A 15,543-nucleotide genomic window follows, 5' to 3' on the forward strand; every position below is an offset into this window, starting at 1 on the left:
AAAGCCATTTGTTATTGCGTGTTTCATAATAATATAATAAAAATAGCTGTTCTCAAGATTTTACACAAATTCCTCACTTTCTCACTTACATATTAAACCATCTTCATTTTCTCCATATAAGTAAAGTTTCATTTTGTACATATTCTTTTAAGGTGTACTCCAGAAATGATATCAATACTGAAACGTAATTCCTGTGGAAAAGCTTTGGACATTGCACGCACTGCCCGTGACATGTTGGGTGGGAATGGCATTTCTGATGAATATCATATTATTAGACATGTTCTGAATCTGGAATCAGTCAATACATATGAAGGTAAGGTCATATACTTTTCTGTCTTTTTCCTCTTTGTTTCCTGAATGCAAATAATGGACAACTGCACTTGATCAATCTGTTATAGGTACTCACGATATCCATGCTCTCATTCTTGGGAGAGCTATAACTGGAATACAAGCATTTAGCTAAAAACTGGACTAAATATTGTGTTGCTACTGAATATTTATGCATTGCTGTATTTTCTGAGGTATGTGTGACAATACTTATTCACTGTGATTCTAAAATATGTAAATAATACTGTACATATTTATTTATTTATTGCTGTATTCTGAATGAGAATATCCAGTGTGTTTTACTCAAAGTTTACCTGGAATAGAAAAAGTAAATCAGTCACCAATCCAAAGATTGCACTTTACCACCAAGCCACACTTACCTGCAATATGAAGTGTAAATTTTATGTCAACACTGTTAGTTCTAGTTTTCTGTCCATAAAATTTATTAATAATAACTGACACTGAACTGATGTTTGACTGTGTGTGGAAAATATAATGAGGAAAACAGGACATACAATTTCCTAACTCTGGCTATGATTCCTATACAATGAATAATGTTTGTAGAAGTATGAAGCCACAATTGTTTAGTTTATTGTTTATCCACAGATAAATCATATGTCTAACATCAGTTTGATACAAAGAGAAAACACAAGTAAAAGTTTACTGACAAGAATTAGGAAATAGATCTGCTGTTCACTTGCCCCATGGGTGATGCATCTGTTCATTTAAAAGATTATAAGATCACACTAACTTTTATTACTGACTTTCAAGTACTACGTAAGAACATGTTATTTCTCATAAATACTGAACATTTACTGGAAACACTGACTTCTGTTTCTGAAATGTTCAATATACTGTCTTCTTTCATAAACAGCACTGCACCCTGCTGCTGATTTTTATAGACTTACTAGCTGACAAACCCAGCATTGCGTGGATATTAATTTTGCCAATTTTCTATTAGAAATGAAACCTTGTATGTATTTGAGCAGTATACTTGGTGTGAGATGTGCAGTTTTGTGAACATCACTATGGCAATGCCTCTCCATATCTCTGTAGGCAGCTATAGTTTTCGTCTAATGCCGTTTGTGCTTCACAGTTCAAACATGCCAAAAGCACAAGCAGGTGTAAGGGATTACCTTAAGTTGACTTGACTAGGAGTGTTTTAGTACTTAAGAACAAGTTTATTTAAATGTCATGCATGATGCAAAAGTTTCTCCTGATCTGTATATCATACAATGATATAATTTTATAGTTACATTCAGCAGCTTTTGTGGATAGTGTCTGCAAAATGTGTTGTGAATAGAGTTAGTAGCAAAGGAGTAAAAAATGTAAATGTCATGCACAATGTAGCAGTTTTTCATGCATCTCAGTGTTAATGAAGTCATATGTCCTGAACTGTGGTGGGTAGGTGGTTCTTACCCCTCAGCAATTGTTGCTTGACAGTAATGGATATGTATATCATGTTTGGTTGAAATTGGTCCACTGGTTTAGGAGAAGATGTGGAACATACAAAACACACACACACACACACACACACACACACACACACACACACACACACACACACACACACACACACACCAGCAGCAGTAGCAGCAGATAGTTTTGAAAGCTAGAGTATTTTTGTATAATTTTATATGTTTTGGCCGTACTAACAGTTTTGCCCCCAGAAAATAGGCACTGGGAAGAAATTCTGTCTCATAATTTATTGTTTTATCAGGTGAAGTTTTCTTTTGATGCAACAACAACTTTCTCTGTCAAAACTACTGCTAGATGCATGTAAACTAACCTGCTTGTAAAGGTGTGTTTACATCTGTGTAACTTTATGTGTGCACTATAGTTCAATTCTTTTATCTTGGCGGGTCGCGCATGCCCGCCCAGATGCGGGAGATTGCTGCATTGCCAGTTGCACACGATGCACGCACCAAGAGAAGCAGTGCCATAGGATAGAATAGTTCCTAAGCTTACATTTAGGGGGGAGCACGCAGTTCATGAAGTAAAGCTACCACGGCCGCATTAACCCTTTCGCTGATACAAAGACGTGCTCCCTGCATTCCGCGCTGTGCGCGTTTGTCACTGCACTGCTCGCCTGTGCAGACACATGGTGTTCTGACTGCTTTGACACACTTATCATTCGATTTCACAAAAACTATTTGGCCCAAAAATTAGATTTTTACATATCTTCTTGACTGATACCTTCCCCCCATAAATGAATTAATTTTGTTTTGATGTTCAACGCAGTTATTATGCAGCATTAAATATAGTAAACCATTGCACGAAATTTTTGAAGAGTTTGCAGAGGTAAAAGTCCATTGAGTATACTTTCCGTATTGTTGATTTTAGTTGCCACAACGTTGAGAATGAAATGTGGACAAGATACCTAAATTTCATGTAAAATTTACTGTATAACAATATCTCATTTAATTTAAGTACCACATAGGTGTCGTATGTAATATTGAGAAATATTCCATCTTTCGTGACTGTAACAAAAGTTTTATTTACACTGGGCACGTTTGGCTTTATTTAAAAGTACTTCAAGCGATCAAAAGGAAGTAGACAAAATACATTATACAAAACTGTGGACTTACAAAAACATTAGGACTCCATCTATCAGTGAAGTGTTCTGAGCTATGTCAAATATAATTTTTGTGTGTGGCACACACAAACAGCATTTATTTGCTAAAACACTGATCAGCTGACACAAACGTTGAATATTGTGTTACCGCAGCACAAAACTATGAAAGGTGACTTGGCAATGGAGGAGACAAAATACTGTCCTCTGAAGATGCTTCAAAAGAGAGAAATGCGTCTGGTCTAAATAAGTCGCTTATTACAGTTGCAGAAGAGGAATATATTTCAATACCATTGGTAAAACTGCAACTGTGGAACAAAAACAAGAAAGAGAACATGAGTACCATTGTGTATGTGCCATACCTTTTGTTGATTGAAGTGCTTTAAAATAAAGCCAAACTTGCCCAGTGTAAATAAAACTTTTGTTACAGTCGCGAAAGATGGAATATTTCTCAATATTACATATGACACCTATGTGGTACTTAAATTAAATGAGATATTGTTATACAGTAAATTTTATATGAAATTTAGGTATCTTGTCCACATTTCAATCTCAACATTGTGGCAACTAAAATCGACCATACAGAAAGTATACTCTATGGACTTTTACCTCTGCAAACTCTTCAAAATTTCGTGCAATGGTTTACTACATTTTGCTGCACAATAACTGTGTTGAACATCGAAACAAAATTAAGTCATTTATGAGGGGAAGATATCAGTCAAGAAGATGTGTAAAAATCTAATTTTTGGGCCAAATAGTTTTTGTGAAATCGAATGATAAGTGTGTCAAAGCAGTGGGAACACCATGTGTCTACACAGGCTAGCAGTCCAGTGATGACAAAATCACGCACAGCATGGAATTCGAGGAGCACATGTCTGCAGCAGCGAAAGGGTTAATGAAGAGACAAAGCACTAGAAATTTCAAAAAATTGCATTCAAACGAATAAAATTCGTGAAGTAAGACACTGCGATATTGTTTTTAAATAAAGAAAATATTAAGCACCGCACAAGGTTTGAACTCATAACCTTTTGCTTAGTAGCCCAACACCTTAACCGTTACAACCTTTTGCTTAGTAGCCCAACACCTTAACCGTTACAACCTTCTGCTTAGTAGCCCAACACCTTAACCATTACGCTAACGCAGCTCATCTTACAATGTAACTACATGAGGAGTCTAACACGTCATGCAAAATACTGACAAACACTGTTGGTATGACTATGAATTACTGACGCTTCGTCGAAGTAAAATAGGAAATAAACACTTACCGCTGTTCTTTATTGCGAAAAAGCGGTTAGTGAGATTGATACAAACACCTTTCCTTGCTATCGCCTGAATTAGGAGTCTTATTACTTGTTAGGTTTAATTAATTAATAGAATATGAAGCAATTGGTATAAAGAATGTTTTTTCCAAACTTTCTATAAAAGAAAGTCTGCTATCAAGACATTGATTTTGTTCTTTTACTTTATTTATGACTGAACGATTCTAAAACTGAAACCACTCATCCATGCTCTGCACTGCAGTCGAGATCTGGCAACGTCATTCTCTGTTCATTGGCTGATTGTGTTTTGTGATGTCAGATGCGCAGAACGAACCTAAACACGGCCGCCAACATAAATGACGCGCACTATAGGTGCATGTAGCCATTGAACGGAGAAGTGAGGGGGTGAATGCAACTTCGCAGAATCACACGGGCTTCTGATTTAAGCACACAGGCTGCCCCATGTAGGCACAGGAATCTCCGCACTCCAGACAGGGAGACAAATGCAGCAGTCGTGTACGTCTATGTAATTTGAAGAATATTATCATGCATTTCTTGTTTGTGGCTGGTATATTCTGCAGATTATAAAGTCAGTGTGAAATGAAATGATTGTCTACAGTTTTTCACAACAAAAACAATCTAGAAACAATAAAGACACACCTGAACACAGTAAAGCCATTGTTTGTACTTCTGACAAGTACGTATTGATGAGGAGTGATTCTGGGACTCTTGATGTGCCAGCATTGACCCGTTTCCTTTACATGTCACTTCAGTTCATAGATAGTTTGCGTATAAAAATAGTAGTAGTAGTAGTAGTAGTAGTAGTAGTAATAGTAATAATAATAATAATAATAATAAAGTCCACCTTACTAAGGTACCAATCTGGCAGTGTCGCTGCAAGTCCTCAGTGGTGCATGAATAATTTAGTCTCAGATCCTGAAATTGTATTAGTTGGTGGTCTCACAGTTCAGGGACGGATGTAACACCATTGATTTAATTTTGATACTCTTCCTTATTTATTCAGATTAAGTTGCACGCAACTGATGACCAGTTCTCACACTTTTTCGTAGTATCAGCAGTTTATAAAAATAATTTCATTAGTAATACTCATCTAATCAGTCCACTTTCTCTCCAGATAATAACACTAGTTAGCCAAGTTAGTTACCGAATATAATGGACTTTTAACAGTGGCAGGATAACTCATCGATAGCGCTCTAACAGGTTCAACAATCATGTCTCCCTTATCGATATTTACACCTATCACTGACTGACTACACAAGGAAGTTCATACACGTTTATTTTCACAGCTGAGCACAGATCTTTTCACTGATGTGTTGACAAAATAATTGCTGATTGTGGGACTGATTAAGGTACAGTGCTCGTGGTGCAGGGTGCGGTGACTAGAAGCCAGGATGCTGCAAATGGGTGGTGGAGCTGAGGTCGAGCCCAGATGGCAGAGGACGGCAGCTGCAAATGTAACAAGTTCTTTTATTGACACATCTGAACTGCTTGATGCATAGGGTCAGTGTCCAGCTGGCTGCCGAATTCTGCTTGGCTGTCTGCCCGCACAACCCTTGTTGCCGGTGCGGCACTACATCGTGCCAGTGACCTTGTTACATAAGCTGGTTGCATGGACCCTGCACCATCATTGTGCAAATTTTATGCTGCTATGGCTTCTGTGGCCCCAAGTACCATCTGCTGACATCACAGCAGGGGTGCCCACCACACTAGACCCCCTGTCTGGCAGTGGCTGGTGTGCATGGGAAGAAACCTCCTGCCCCCTGGGCAGGAGTTGGCTGTGCTGCCGGGGATGTACATGAGTGGCCAGTGGTGTCATGCCTCCATAAGTCTGTGGAGAGATGTAGTGTGCAAAACTGCTGTCCTGCAGTGGCCTCGACTAATAACCTCTGTTGACAAGGCCATGTGGTGTCCTCATTTGGCACAGCTGCATCATCTCGGTTGAGCTGCGAGACTAAGAATAATTCTATTAAAAAAATGACTAGTGCTTGTGGCTGGCAGCAAGATGTGTATGCACCACTACCAGTAACAGATGGCATCTATATTCAAGTGTGTGCCAGTTTAAGGTTTTCAGCATTCCTGTGAGTCAAACAAACCTGTGACCATTCATACTACTTTTACTTGTTTACATTCAATATACATGTCAGTACTAATTGTTATGGGCCCCATACACTTGAAATGGAATGTGGAAGTGTTTTTAAGCAGTTTCCTGTGTAGATTGACTGCATTATCCTACTATGCTACCAATGAACAATGAACAATGTTTTTTTTTAGTCCTACTGCCCCAACAGTTATCATTCCAGTGGGAGACAGCACCTTAAACCTGTTGGTAAAAGTGATAAGTGTAGAACTTTGAAGTTCTTCCCAGTCCTGGCCTTCCTCTGGACCAACCATTGACTCACCACTCAAAGTCTAGTTGTCGACATCTTGTATTTCCTGGAGAAGGAACGGTACCCGTGGGAGAGGATAGTAGTTCACGCTCCTTTGACAGAAGTCTACCCAACCATCCATTCACACCGGCTTTCAAATGCTTGATAGCAGTCTGGACAATTTCCAATTACTTGCAAACACCAAGTAGTCCACCCAGTGCCTGAGAGCAGCATTCACAGTGGGGCTGCATGTGGGTGGTGCAATGTTTATCTGAACAACAAACATTAATTTAATTGGCTAGATAAAACATCTACTCACCAAGCAGTGGCAGAACACACACATAAAAGAATGTTGTAATTAGGCAAGCTTTCAGAGTCAGTGGCTCCTTCTTCAGGCAGAAGGGTTGAAGGGGAAGGAAGAGGGGTGAGTGAAAAGGACTGGAGAGGTCTAGGAAAAGGGGTAGACTTTGGGAAAGTCACCCAGAACCGCAGGTTGGGGGAGACTCACCACACGGGACGAGAAGGATAGCCTGATTATTGAGGACTGCATTGGATGAGATTTGAAAACCTGAGAGCACACAGAGCGTAGTTACTGTGAAGAGATGCTGAAGTGGAAGAAGTTAACATAAATTAAGGCCAGGTGGGTGGTGAGAACCAAGGACATGTTGTAGTGCTAGTTCCCACCTGCGGAGTTCTGAGAAATTAGTGTCTGAGGAAGAATCCAGATGGCATGTTTGGTGAAACAGACACCGAGGTCGCGATAGTCATGTTGTAGAGCCTGCATGTTGCATGTATACACCCTCTGCCTTTGTCCATTCATCCTAATTGATAATTTGGTGGTCGTCAAGCTGATGTAAAAGGTCGAACAGTGTTTACATGACAGCTGGTACATGACGTGTTGTTTCACAGGTGGCTCTCCCTTTGATAGTATATGTTTGCCAGTTACAAGGCTGCTATAGTTGGTGGTAGGAGGGTGCATAGGGCAAGTCTTGCAGCAGGGATGGTCACAGGGGTAAGAGCCATTGGGTAGGGAGATGGGTGCAGAAGGAGCATAGTGTCTGACAAGAATATTGTGGAGATTGGGGGGGGGGGGGAGGGAGGGTAGGGGAGGGGTGGGGAGGGGAGGAGAGGGGGGAGGGGAGGGGGGGTGACGAAAAGCTGTTCTAGATGTGGTGGGAAAAATTTCAGACAGAATGCATCTCATTTCAGGGCATGATTTTAGGAAGTCATTGACCTGTCGAAGTAGCTGATTTATGCATTCCAGTCCAGGACAAAACTGAGTCACCAGTGTTGTGTTCTGAAGCTGTTTTTTTGGAGGGATCAGCAGTACCAGGATTGGATTTGATGGCCCGGGAAATCTGCTTTTGAACTAGGCTGGTGAAGTAATTACGTGCAGTGAAGGCTGAGGTGAGACTGGTGGTGTATTGCTGTAAAGAGTCTGCATCTGAACAAATACGTTTGCCTTGACATGTCAAATGTTCCCTCCCATACAGCTTTGGCATTTGAGACAAACGTATTTGTTCAGATGCAAACTCTTTAGAGCAATACACCAAGAATTTCACCTCAGCCTTCACTGCACTTAATTACCCCACCAGCCAAGTTCAAAAGCATATTTCCCGGGCCATCTCATCCAATCCTGGTATTGCTGATCACTGTAAAAACAGCTTTGAAGCACACCACTGGTGACTCAGTATTATCCTGGTCTTTAATGTGTAATCAGCTACTTCAACAGGGCCATGACTTCCTAAAAACATACCATGAAATTAGATTCATTCTGTCTGAAATTGTACCCATCACATCTAGAACAGCTTTTTGTTGCCCTCCCAATCTCTGCAATATTCTTGTCGGGTCCTGTGCTCCGTCTGCACCCATCTCCCTACCCTATGGCTCCTAGCCCAGTGACCGTCCTCACTGCAAGACTTGCCATATGCACCCTCCTACCACCACCTATAGCAGCCCTGTAACTGGCAAAAGATATACTATCAAAGGGAGAGCCACCTGTGAAATGACATGTCTTGTACCAGCTGGTATGTAAACACCGTTTGGCCTTTTATATCTGCATGACAACCACCAGATTATCAATTAGGATGAATGGGCATAGGCAGAGGGTGTATATTGGGAGCATGCAATATCCTGTTGCAGAGCATGCTCTACAACATGATAACCATGACCTCGGAGTCTGTTTCACCACACATGCCATCTGTACTCTTTCCCCAGACACCAGTTTCTCAGAACTCTGCAAGTGGGAACTAGCACTACAACATGTCCTTGGTTCTCGCGAACCATCTGGCCTTAATATATGTTAACTTCTTCCATCCCAGCATTTCTTCACAGTAACTACTCTTCTCTTCACTCCACTTTAGTTTTCTACATCTTTCATTGTCTTACCTATCTATTTTTCACCACCCCCTCCCACATCTGTTACATACAATGTACTTATCTTTTTGCTCTTATTAACTCGTGCATGATGTGTAAGCAGTAATCTCTGTCTTGCGTATTACCCTGTGTTCCACCTTTAAGCTCTCAGGTTTTCAAATATCATCTGATGCAGTCCCCAACAATCAGTCTTTCCTTCTCATCTTGTGCGGTAAGTCTCCCCTGATCTGCGGTTCTGGGTGACTTTCCCAAAATCTACCCCTTTTCCTAGACCTCTCCAGTCCTTTTCCTTCACCCCTCTTTCCTCCCCTTCAATCCTTCTGCTCGAAGAAGGAGCCACTGGTTCTAAAAGCTTGCTTAATTACAATTTTCTTTTATGTGTGTGTTCTGCCACCTCTTGGTGAGTAGATTTTTTTTATTTATCCAATTAAATTTAAATTATTTTTTCAAAAACTGATTGTTTTTGTTGAACAATAAACAAGTAACTTTAAACTAATCTTGGATTTTTTAGTTTCGTGATTTATTACCCTACAAGGCCTCCAAGTTCCTTTTTAAGATATGAAGTTTCAACACCCAAGAAAGTGGCTTTTGTTAAATATCAGTGAATTGTTGAAGATTACTTTGTCTCAAACTTCTGTTGAAATCATCTTCATTAACAGATTCATGTGGGGAAATGATTTTCCAAAAATATATTGCTGCTAAAGTTTGCAGAGTACACAACTATAGCTCAAAACCATTGATTTATTGTCAAATATGTTACACACAGTACTCAGAGCTTCCAAAAATTCTGAAAAATGTATCATTTAGCACACGTGTACCAACTGAAATCAGGAGGCAGTGGTTGTCTAAATGATGGGTTCTGCTGCCAAAATGTAGTTTGCAATTGACATTGTAGTACAGATCTTTTGCAGCACTCACAGATGTTTGAAGATACACAATATATTATGATACACACAAGCCTTAATACAAACAATAAAATATTTCTAGAATTCTGCATCAGTTTTACCTGACACATGACGTGGTCTCACACCATGGAAAAACTGAAAGTTAGTTTACATATTTAAATAAACATGTGCAATGTTTGGGTCTTTTTACTTAGCTGAATTTGTCACATATTCTACACTAGCATGCCACAGATGAATACTGTAACATCAATTTATGTCGTTTATAAGAGTGAAAATTGTGGAATACCAACCATTTAGGGCAGCTAACAGCAGAATGATTAATGTTTCATGTTGTCTGCTCAGATAATCTGAAATCTGTTTCTTGTCACATTTATTAATGAGAAATATCTATCTGCCTTTCTTAACATATCTAATAACACTCATGCTGGTGATGCTATAACTGCTATATCAGCTTTGATTCTTTGCTTTATGTTAACTAAATTAAAATGTTATGACCAATTTGTAACTAGATTTAAGACATTTCCCCTTATAAGTCACTTCCCTTACTAATTGTTCAAGGTAAATTTTAGATAAGGATTCATAACAATATCACACAAATCCCTGTTGTTATTGCTTGCCATAATCATTATAGAGTTTTCCAGCCTATAGTTAGTAAGTTGAAATCTTCCCATACCGTAACGTAATAAGGTAACTCACAGTTTATGAATTTCCATTATTGTTCATACTGTTTTTGAACAGTAGCTGAGAGGGTGTGGTGCCATATGTTTCTCAGTGATAACGATGATGAAAAACTTTGACAATACATACTGTTTAGAGTGACCTGCAATAAACTTAGCTGCATCAGGCCAACACACAACAAATGGAAAATAATATGGATGGACATAAATGTCATGCATGGGGCTGATGACTTCGCTGTTTGTTCCCTCCCGCAAATCAATCAACCAATCAAACAAATGTCATGCAGGCAGATAAGATACACTTTTCAAGTAATTGAAATGTGTATACATATAGCTTGATTAATTGTGGAAATACCTTTGTATTAGCAGTGAAAAGGTGTGGTGCACATTCAGAGAACGTTTCATTATTGGTTCCTTTTCCTTTGAAGATATATGCAGTGGTAAATTTTAAACAGTTGTTTTTTCTGCAAGTGAGTATTTACTGTGGTTTTAAGAAACACCATTATTTTCTGTGCACAAGAGAGGTAAGTATCCATAGAATAACAGTCACCTAGAGTGCAGCACATTCAGTGACTGCAGCTCCCGCCCCAACAATTGCTAAAATAAAAGTGTCATTGGGCGCTGATGACCTCGATGTTGAGCGCCCGTAAACCCCAACACACACACACACAGAAAAGTGTCATTGAGTAACATTGTGGATATGCTACAACCCTGTCTCACTCCTTTCTCATTGTCTCACTCCTTTCTCAACCACTGCTTCCCTTTCATGCCCTTGGTCTATTATAACTGAGATATCTGTATAAGTTCCATATAATCCTTCACTCCCTTTAGTTTACTCCTGTCACCTTCAGAATGTCAAAGAGTGTGTTCCAGTCAACATTGTCAAAAGCCTTCTCTGAATTTACACAAGCTGTAAACATGGGTTTCCGTTTCCTCAACCTATTTACAAGACCTAAGATAGTTTGTTGGGTCAATATTGCCTCACATGTTCCAATGTTTTCCAAAACCCAAACCTATCTTCTCCAAGGTCAGCTTCTACCAGTTTTTTTTCATTCTTATGTAAATAATTCATGTTAGTATTTTGCAACCATGACTTATTAAACTGATAGTTCAGTAATATTCACACCTATCTGCACCTGCTTTCTGTGGAATTAGATTTATTATTTGAAGTCTGAGGGTATTTTGCCTGTCTGATACATCTTGCAAACCAGATGGAAGAGCTTTGTAATGGCTGGTTCTCCCAATGCTATTAGTAGTTATGACAGAATGTTGTCAACTCCTTAGGTCTTTTGGTGCTCTGTCAAATTCTTCTGACAGTGTCATATCTTCCATCTCATCTTCGTCCATGTCTTCTTTGATATCTATAACATTGCCCTCAAGTACATCTCTCATGGACAGACCCTCTATATACTCCTTGTACCTTTCTGTTCTTTGCTTGGTACTGGATTGCTATCTGATCTCTTGATAGCCATACAGCTAGTTTTCTTTTCTCCAAAGGCCTCTTTAATTTTTCTGTAGGGGGTACCTATCTTCCCCCTAGTTATACATGCTTCTATAGACTTACGTTTTTCCTCTATCATTCTGCTTAGCCATTTTGCACTTTTGTGAATTGCATGTTTTAGACATTTGTATTCTCTTTTGGCACTTCATTTGTTGAATTTCTATATTTTCTTCTTTCATGAGTTAAATTTAGTATCTCCTGTGATGTCCAAGGATTTCTGCAGGCCTGGTCTTTTTACCTATTAGATCCTCTGCTGCCTTCACTATTTCATCTCTCAAGCTATCAATTTGTCTTCTACTGTGTTCATTTCCATCGTTCTTGCAATCTATTCTTCTGTTTTATCCACAGTTCATGATCGATAAGTTATGGTCAGAGTCCACAGCTGCTCCGCAAATGTCTTACAGTTTAAAATCTGTTTCCAAAAATCTCTGTCTTGCTGTTATGTAATCATCTGAAACTTCCCATTATCTCAGGTGTCTTCCATGATTGTTGATTCTTGAGCCAAGTATTCATGATGATTAAAATATGCTCTGAGCAAAATTTTACCACGCAGATTACTTTTTTGTTCCTTTCCCCCAGTCCATATTTTCCTACTATTTTCCCTTCTCTTCCTCTTCCTACTGCTGAATTCCAGTCACCCATCACAATTAAATTTTTCTCTCCCATAAGTGTCTGAATAATTTCTTCTGTCTGATCATACATTGTTTCACCCTCTTCATTATCGGCAGAGCTAGTTCGCGTATAAACTTGTACTATTGTTGTGGGTGTTGGCTTTATGCCTATCCTGTGTATAATAATGTGTTCACTGTGCTGCGCATAGTGGCTTACCCACATTGCTATGAGGGTCGCCCAGAAAGTAAAGCACCAATTTTTTTTTTCTCAGCCAAAAACAATGCTACAAATGCAGAATATTCCATATGTATTATTTGAAGTCTCCTGAGAGAGAGAGCGCGTCAAGATTCTGTCACTTTTGACAGATAGTGTAGCCGCAGGACAGTTTCAAAATGGCATCTGTAGGAGATGCATGTTACAGCAACATGCTATCATTGAATTTCTCACTGCAGAGAAAGAAACTGTGGTGAATATTCACAAATGCTTGTGCACAGTCTATGGAGCATATGCTGTCAACAGAAGTACAGTTAGTTGCTGGGCATGGAGGGTGAGGTCGTCAGAAGGTGATTTGGTGGAGCTCCATTATTTGCAGCAGTGTCTGTCACACCTGACACACCTAGCCTAGCCCCCTTGGACTTCCACTTGTTTGGGCCATTAAAGAATGCCATTCGTGAAGACATTTTGCTGATGAGGAGGTGATTCACACAGTGAAGCATTGGCTCCACCACCAGGACCTGGATTGGTACTGACAGGGCATACACACCCTTGTTTCGCGCTTGAGGAAGGCCATAGGATGGGATGGAGATTACGTGGAAAAATAGGGTATGTAGATGAAACACCATTCTTTCATGTGTGTAATTCTTGTTATCTTCAGTAAAGGATTGTTGAAGAAAAAAATGTGGTGCACTACTTTCTGGGCAACCCTCATATTTTCTTATTCATTATTAGACCTACACCTGCATTATCCCTATTTGATTTTTTATTGATGACAGTGTACTCACCTGACCAGAAGTTCTCTTTATCCTGCTACCAAACTTCACTAATCCCCATCCCATCTAACTTCAACCTAAGCATTTCCTTTTTTTTAAATTTTATAATCTACCTACCCAGTTGAGGGATCTAACACTGCATGCTCCAATCCGTAGAATGCCAGTTTTGTTTTTCTTAATGATGACATTCTCCTGAATAGTCCCCACCTGGAGATCCAAATGGGAAATTGTTTTGCCTCCGGAATATTTTACCCAAGAGGATCCCATCATCATTTAACTATATGGTAGAGTTGCATGTCCTTGGGAGAAGTAATGGCTATAGTTTCCCCCTTGCTTTCAGCTATTCACAGTACCAGCACAGCAAGGCCATATTGTCTGACATTATTGTAACAGATCAGTCAATCATGCAGACTGTTTCCCTGCAACTACTAAAGAGGCTGCTGCCCCTCTTCTGGAACCACATTTTTCTGGCCTCTCCACAGTATTAATAATATAATATTGTTTCTTATATGGCAGTTACATTGTCTGGAAGAAAGTTTATTATTTGAAAGTCATATTTATGTTAGAGACACAACTAGGAGGATCAAACTCAATGAAATATCTAATATTTTGAACAAAATTTATTAGTGTCAGTGTACTGCATATAAATGTAAGCAGTTTGGAAACACTCTTGATAAATACTCTTTTATTTTAGGTTGTACCAAAAGTGCCAATTTGTGTCATGAATGGTGAAAGTTTGTGATCGTCCTCCAACATGGAAAAAACTCCAGTGAGAATCCATACTGTCTCAAAATCAGTGTACAGGTATGCAATACACATGGAGCATAGTATCAGAAGATGCAACACAGACATTTGTGCACAAGTTTTGGAATAATGAGTGTCCTGTAGCTTTAAGTAATGAACATCTAGTCTGTAACTATGAATCTAATACTGAAGACTGCAGATTATGATATTTTCTGTACACCAAAGTTGCTGTGGTATTGTATGAACTAAAAATGGTTTCATGATGCATTTGTTAATAAATAATTTTTGTTTTTACTCAATAAAGTGCAATACCAAAAACATCATATTAAAAATTTTATTCTATATTATTATATGACTCTGTTGAAATGAAAGTCTGAATATTGTCAAAAAGATGATACGTTTCTGCCAGAGAGGTGGGACCTAGTTTTGTTTTATATTTATCAACATGACACACACCCAGTTAATTACATCATTAAGAAATGAAAGGTAACACCAGTAGTTACTTTGTGATTGGTGTAAGAGGTAACAGTCAAAATGCTCACACATGCATGTTGACAATATGGTAATATTGCAATAGTTGCCTGAAAGATATGAAGAGGAGAAAAGGAGTGATTTCTAAACATTTACCTCAGTATTATATGCAATAATAGTGTACGCCTGTTTTGCTTTCTAGAGAAACAGTCACAGAGAAAAACTGTTCTGGTAAAATGACTATGATACTAAGAGACTTATATTAACATTGAAAGATCACAGGTTCACGTAAATGTGAGATAAGCCATTGCAAATGTGAAGTGCTGGTAACCAGTATAAGAGCCAGAATGTTGCATGCAAACATGCATGCACTGTGTTGTACAGGTACCGGATGTCAGTTTGTGGGGTGGAGTTACACACCTGTTGCACTTGTTTGGTCAATGCAGGGATGGTTAATGCTGTTTGTGGATGATGCTGTAAATGACGGTTAATGCTGTTTGTGGATGCTGCTGGAGTTCTCATCCGATCATGTCCTATGTGTGCTCAATTGGAGACAGACCTGGTCATTAAGCAGGCCAAGGCAACATTTTGACACTCTGTAGAACATGTTGTGTAATGACAAGGTATGTAGTTGAGTGTTATCCTTTCAGAAAACACCCCCTGCAATGCTGTTCATGAATGGCAGCACAACAGGTCAAATCACCAGACTGATAAACAAATTTT

The 15,543-nt window shown here is 39.1% G+C and overlaps 1 protein-coding gene across 1 annotated transcript in view; it reads left to right on the plus strand.

Annotated features, from left to right (window-relative positions):
• The window catches only part of LOC124556326 (glutaryl-CoA dehydrogenase, mitochondrial-like), a gene marked incomplete at its 5' end in the record, with an annotated part of 41,457 nt that extends 27,095 nt beyond the window's left edge, over window positions 1–14,362 (plus strand). Inside the window, 3 exons of the mRNA XM_047130297.1 lie at window positions 153–313; window positions 399–521; window positions 14,300–14,362. Of these exons, the coding sequence (XP_046986253.1) occupies window positions 153–313; window positions 399–463 (226 nt within the window). The remainder of the gene's footprint in view (window positions 1–152; window positions 314–398; window positions 522–14,299) is intronic.
• Between the last annotated feature and the right edge of the window lie 1,181 nt (window positions 14,363–15,543).

Source organism: Schistocerca americana, chromosome X, assembly GCF_021461395.2.
Source record: "Schistocerca americana isolate TAMUIC-IGC-003095 chromosome X, iqSchAmer2.1, whole genome shotgun sequence".
In the NCBI taxonomy this organism is placed as follows: domain Eukaryota; kingdom Metazoa; phylum Arthropoda; class Insecta; order Orthoptera; family Acrididae; genus Schistocerca; species Schistocerca americana.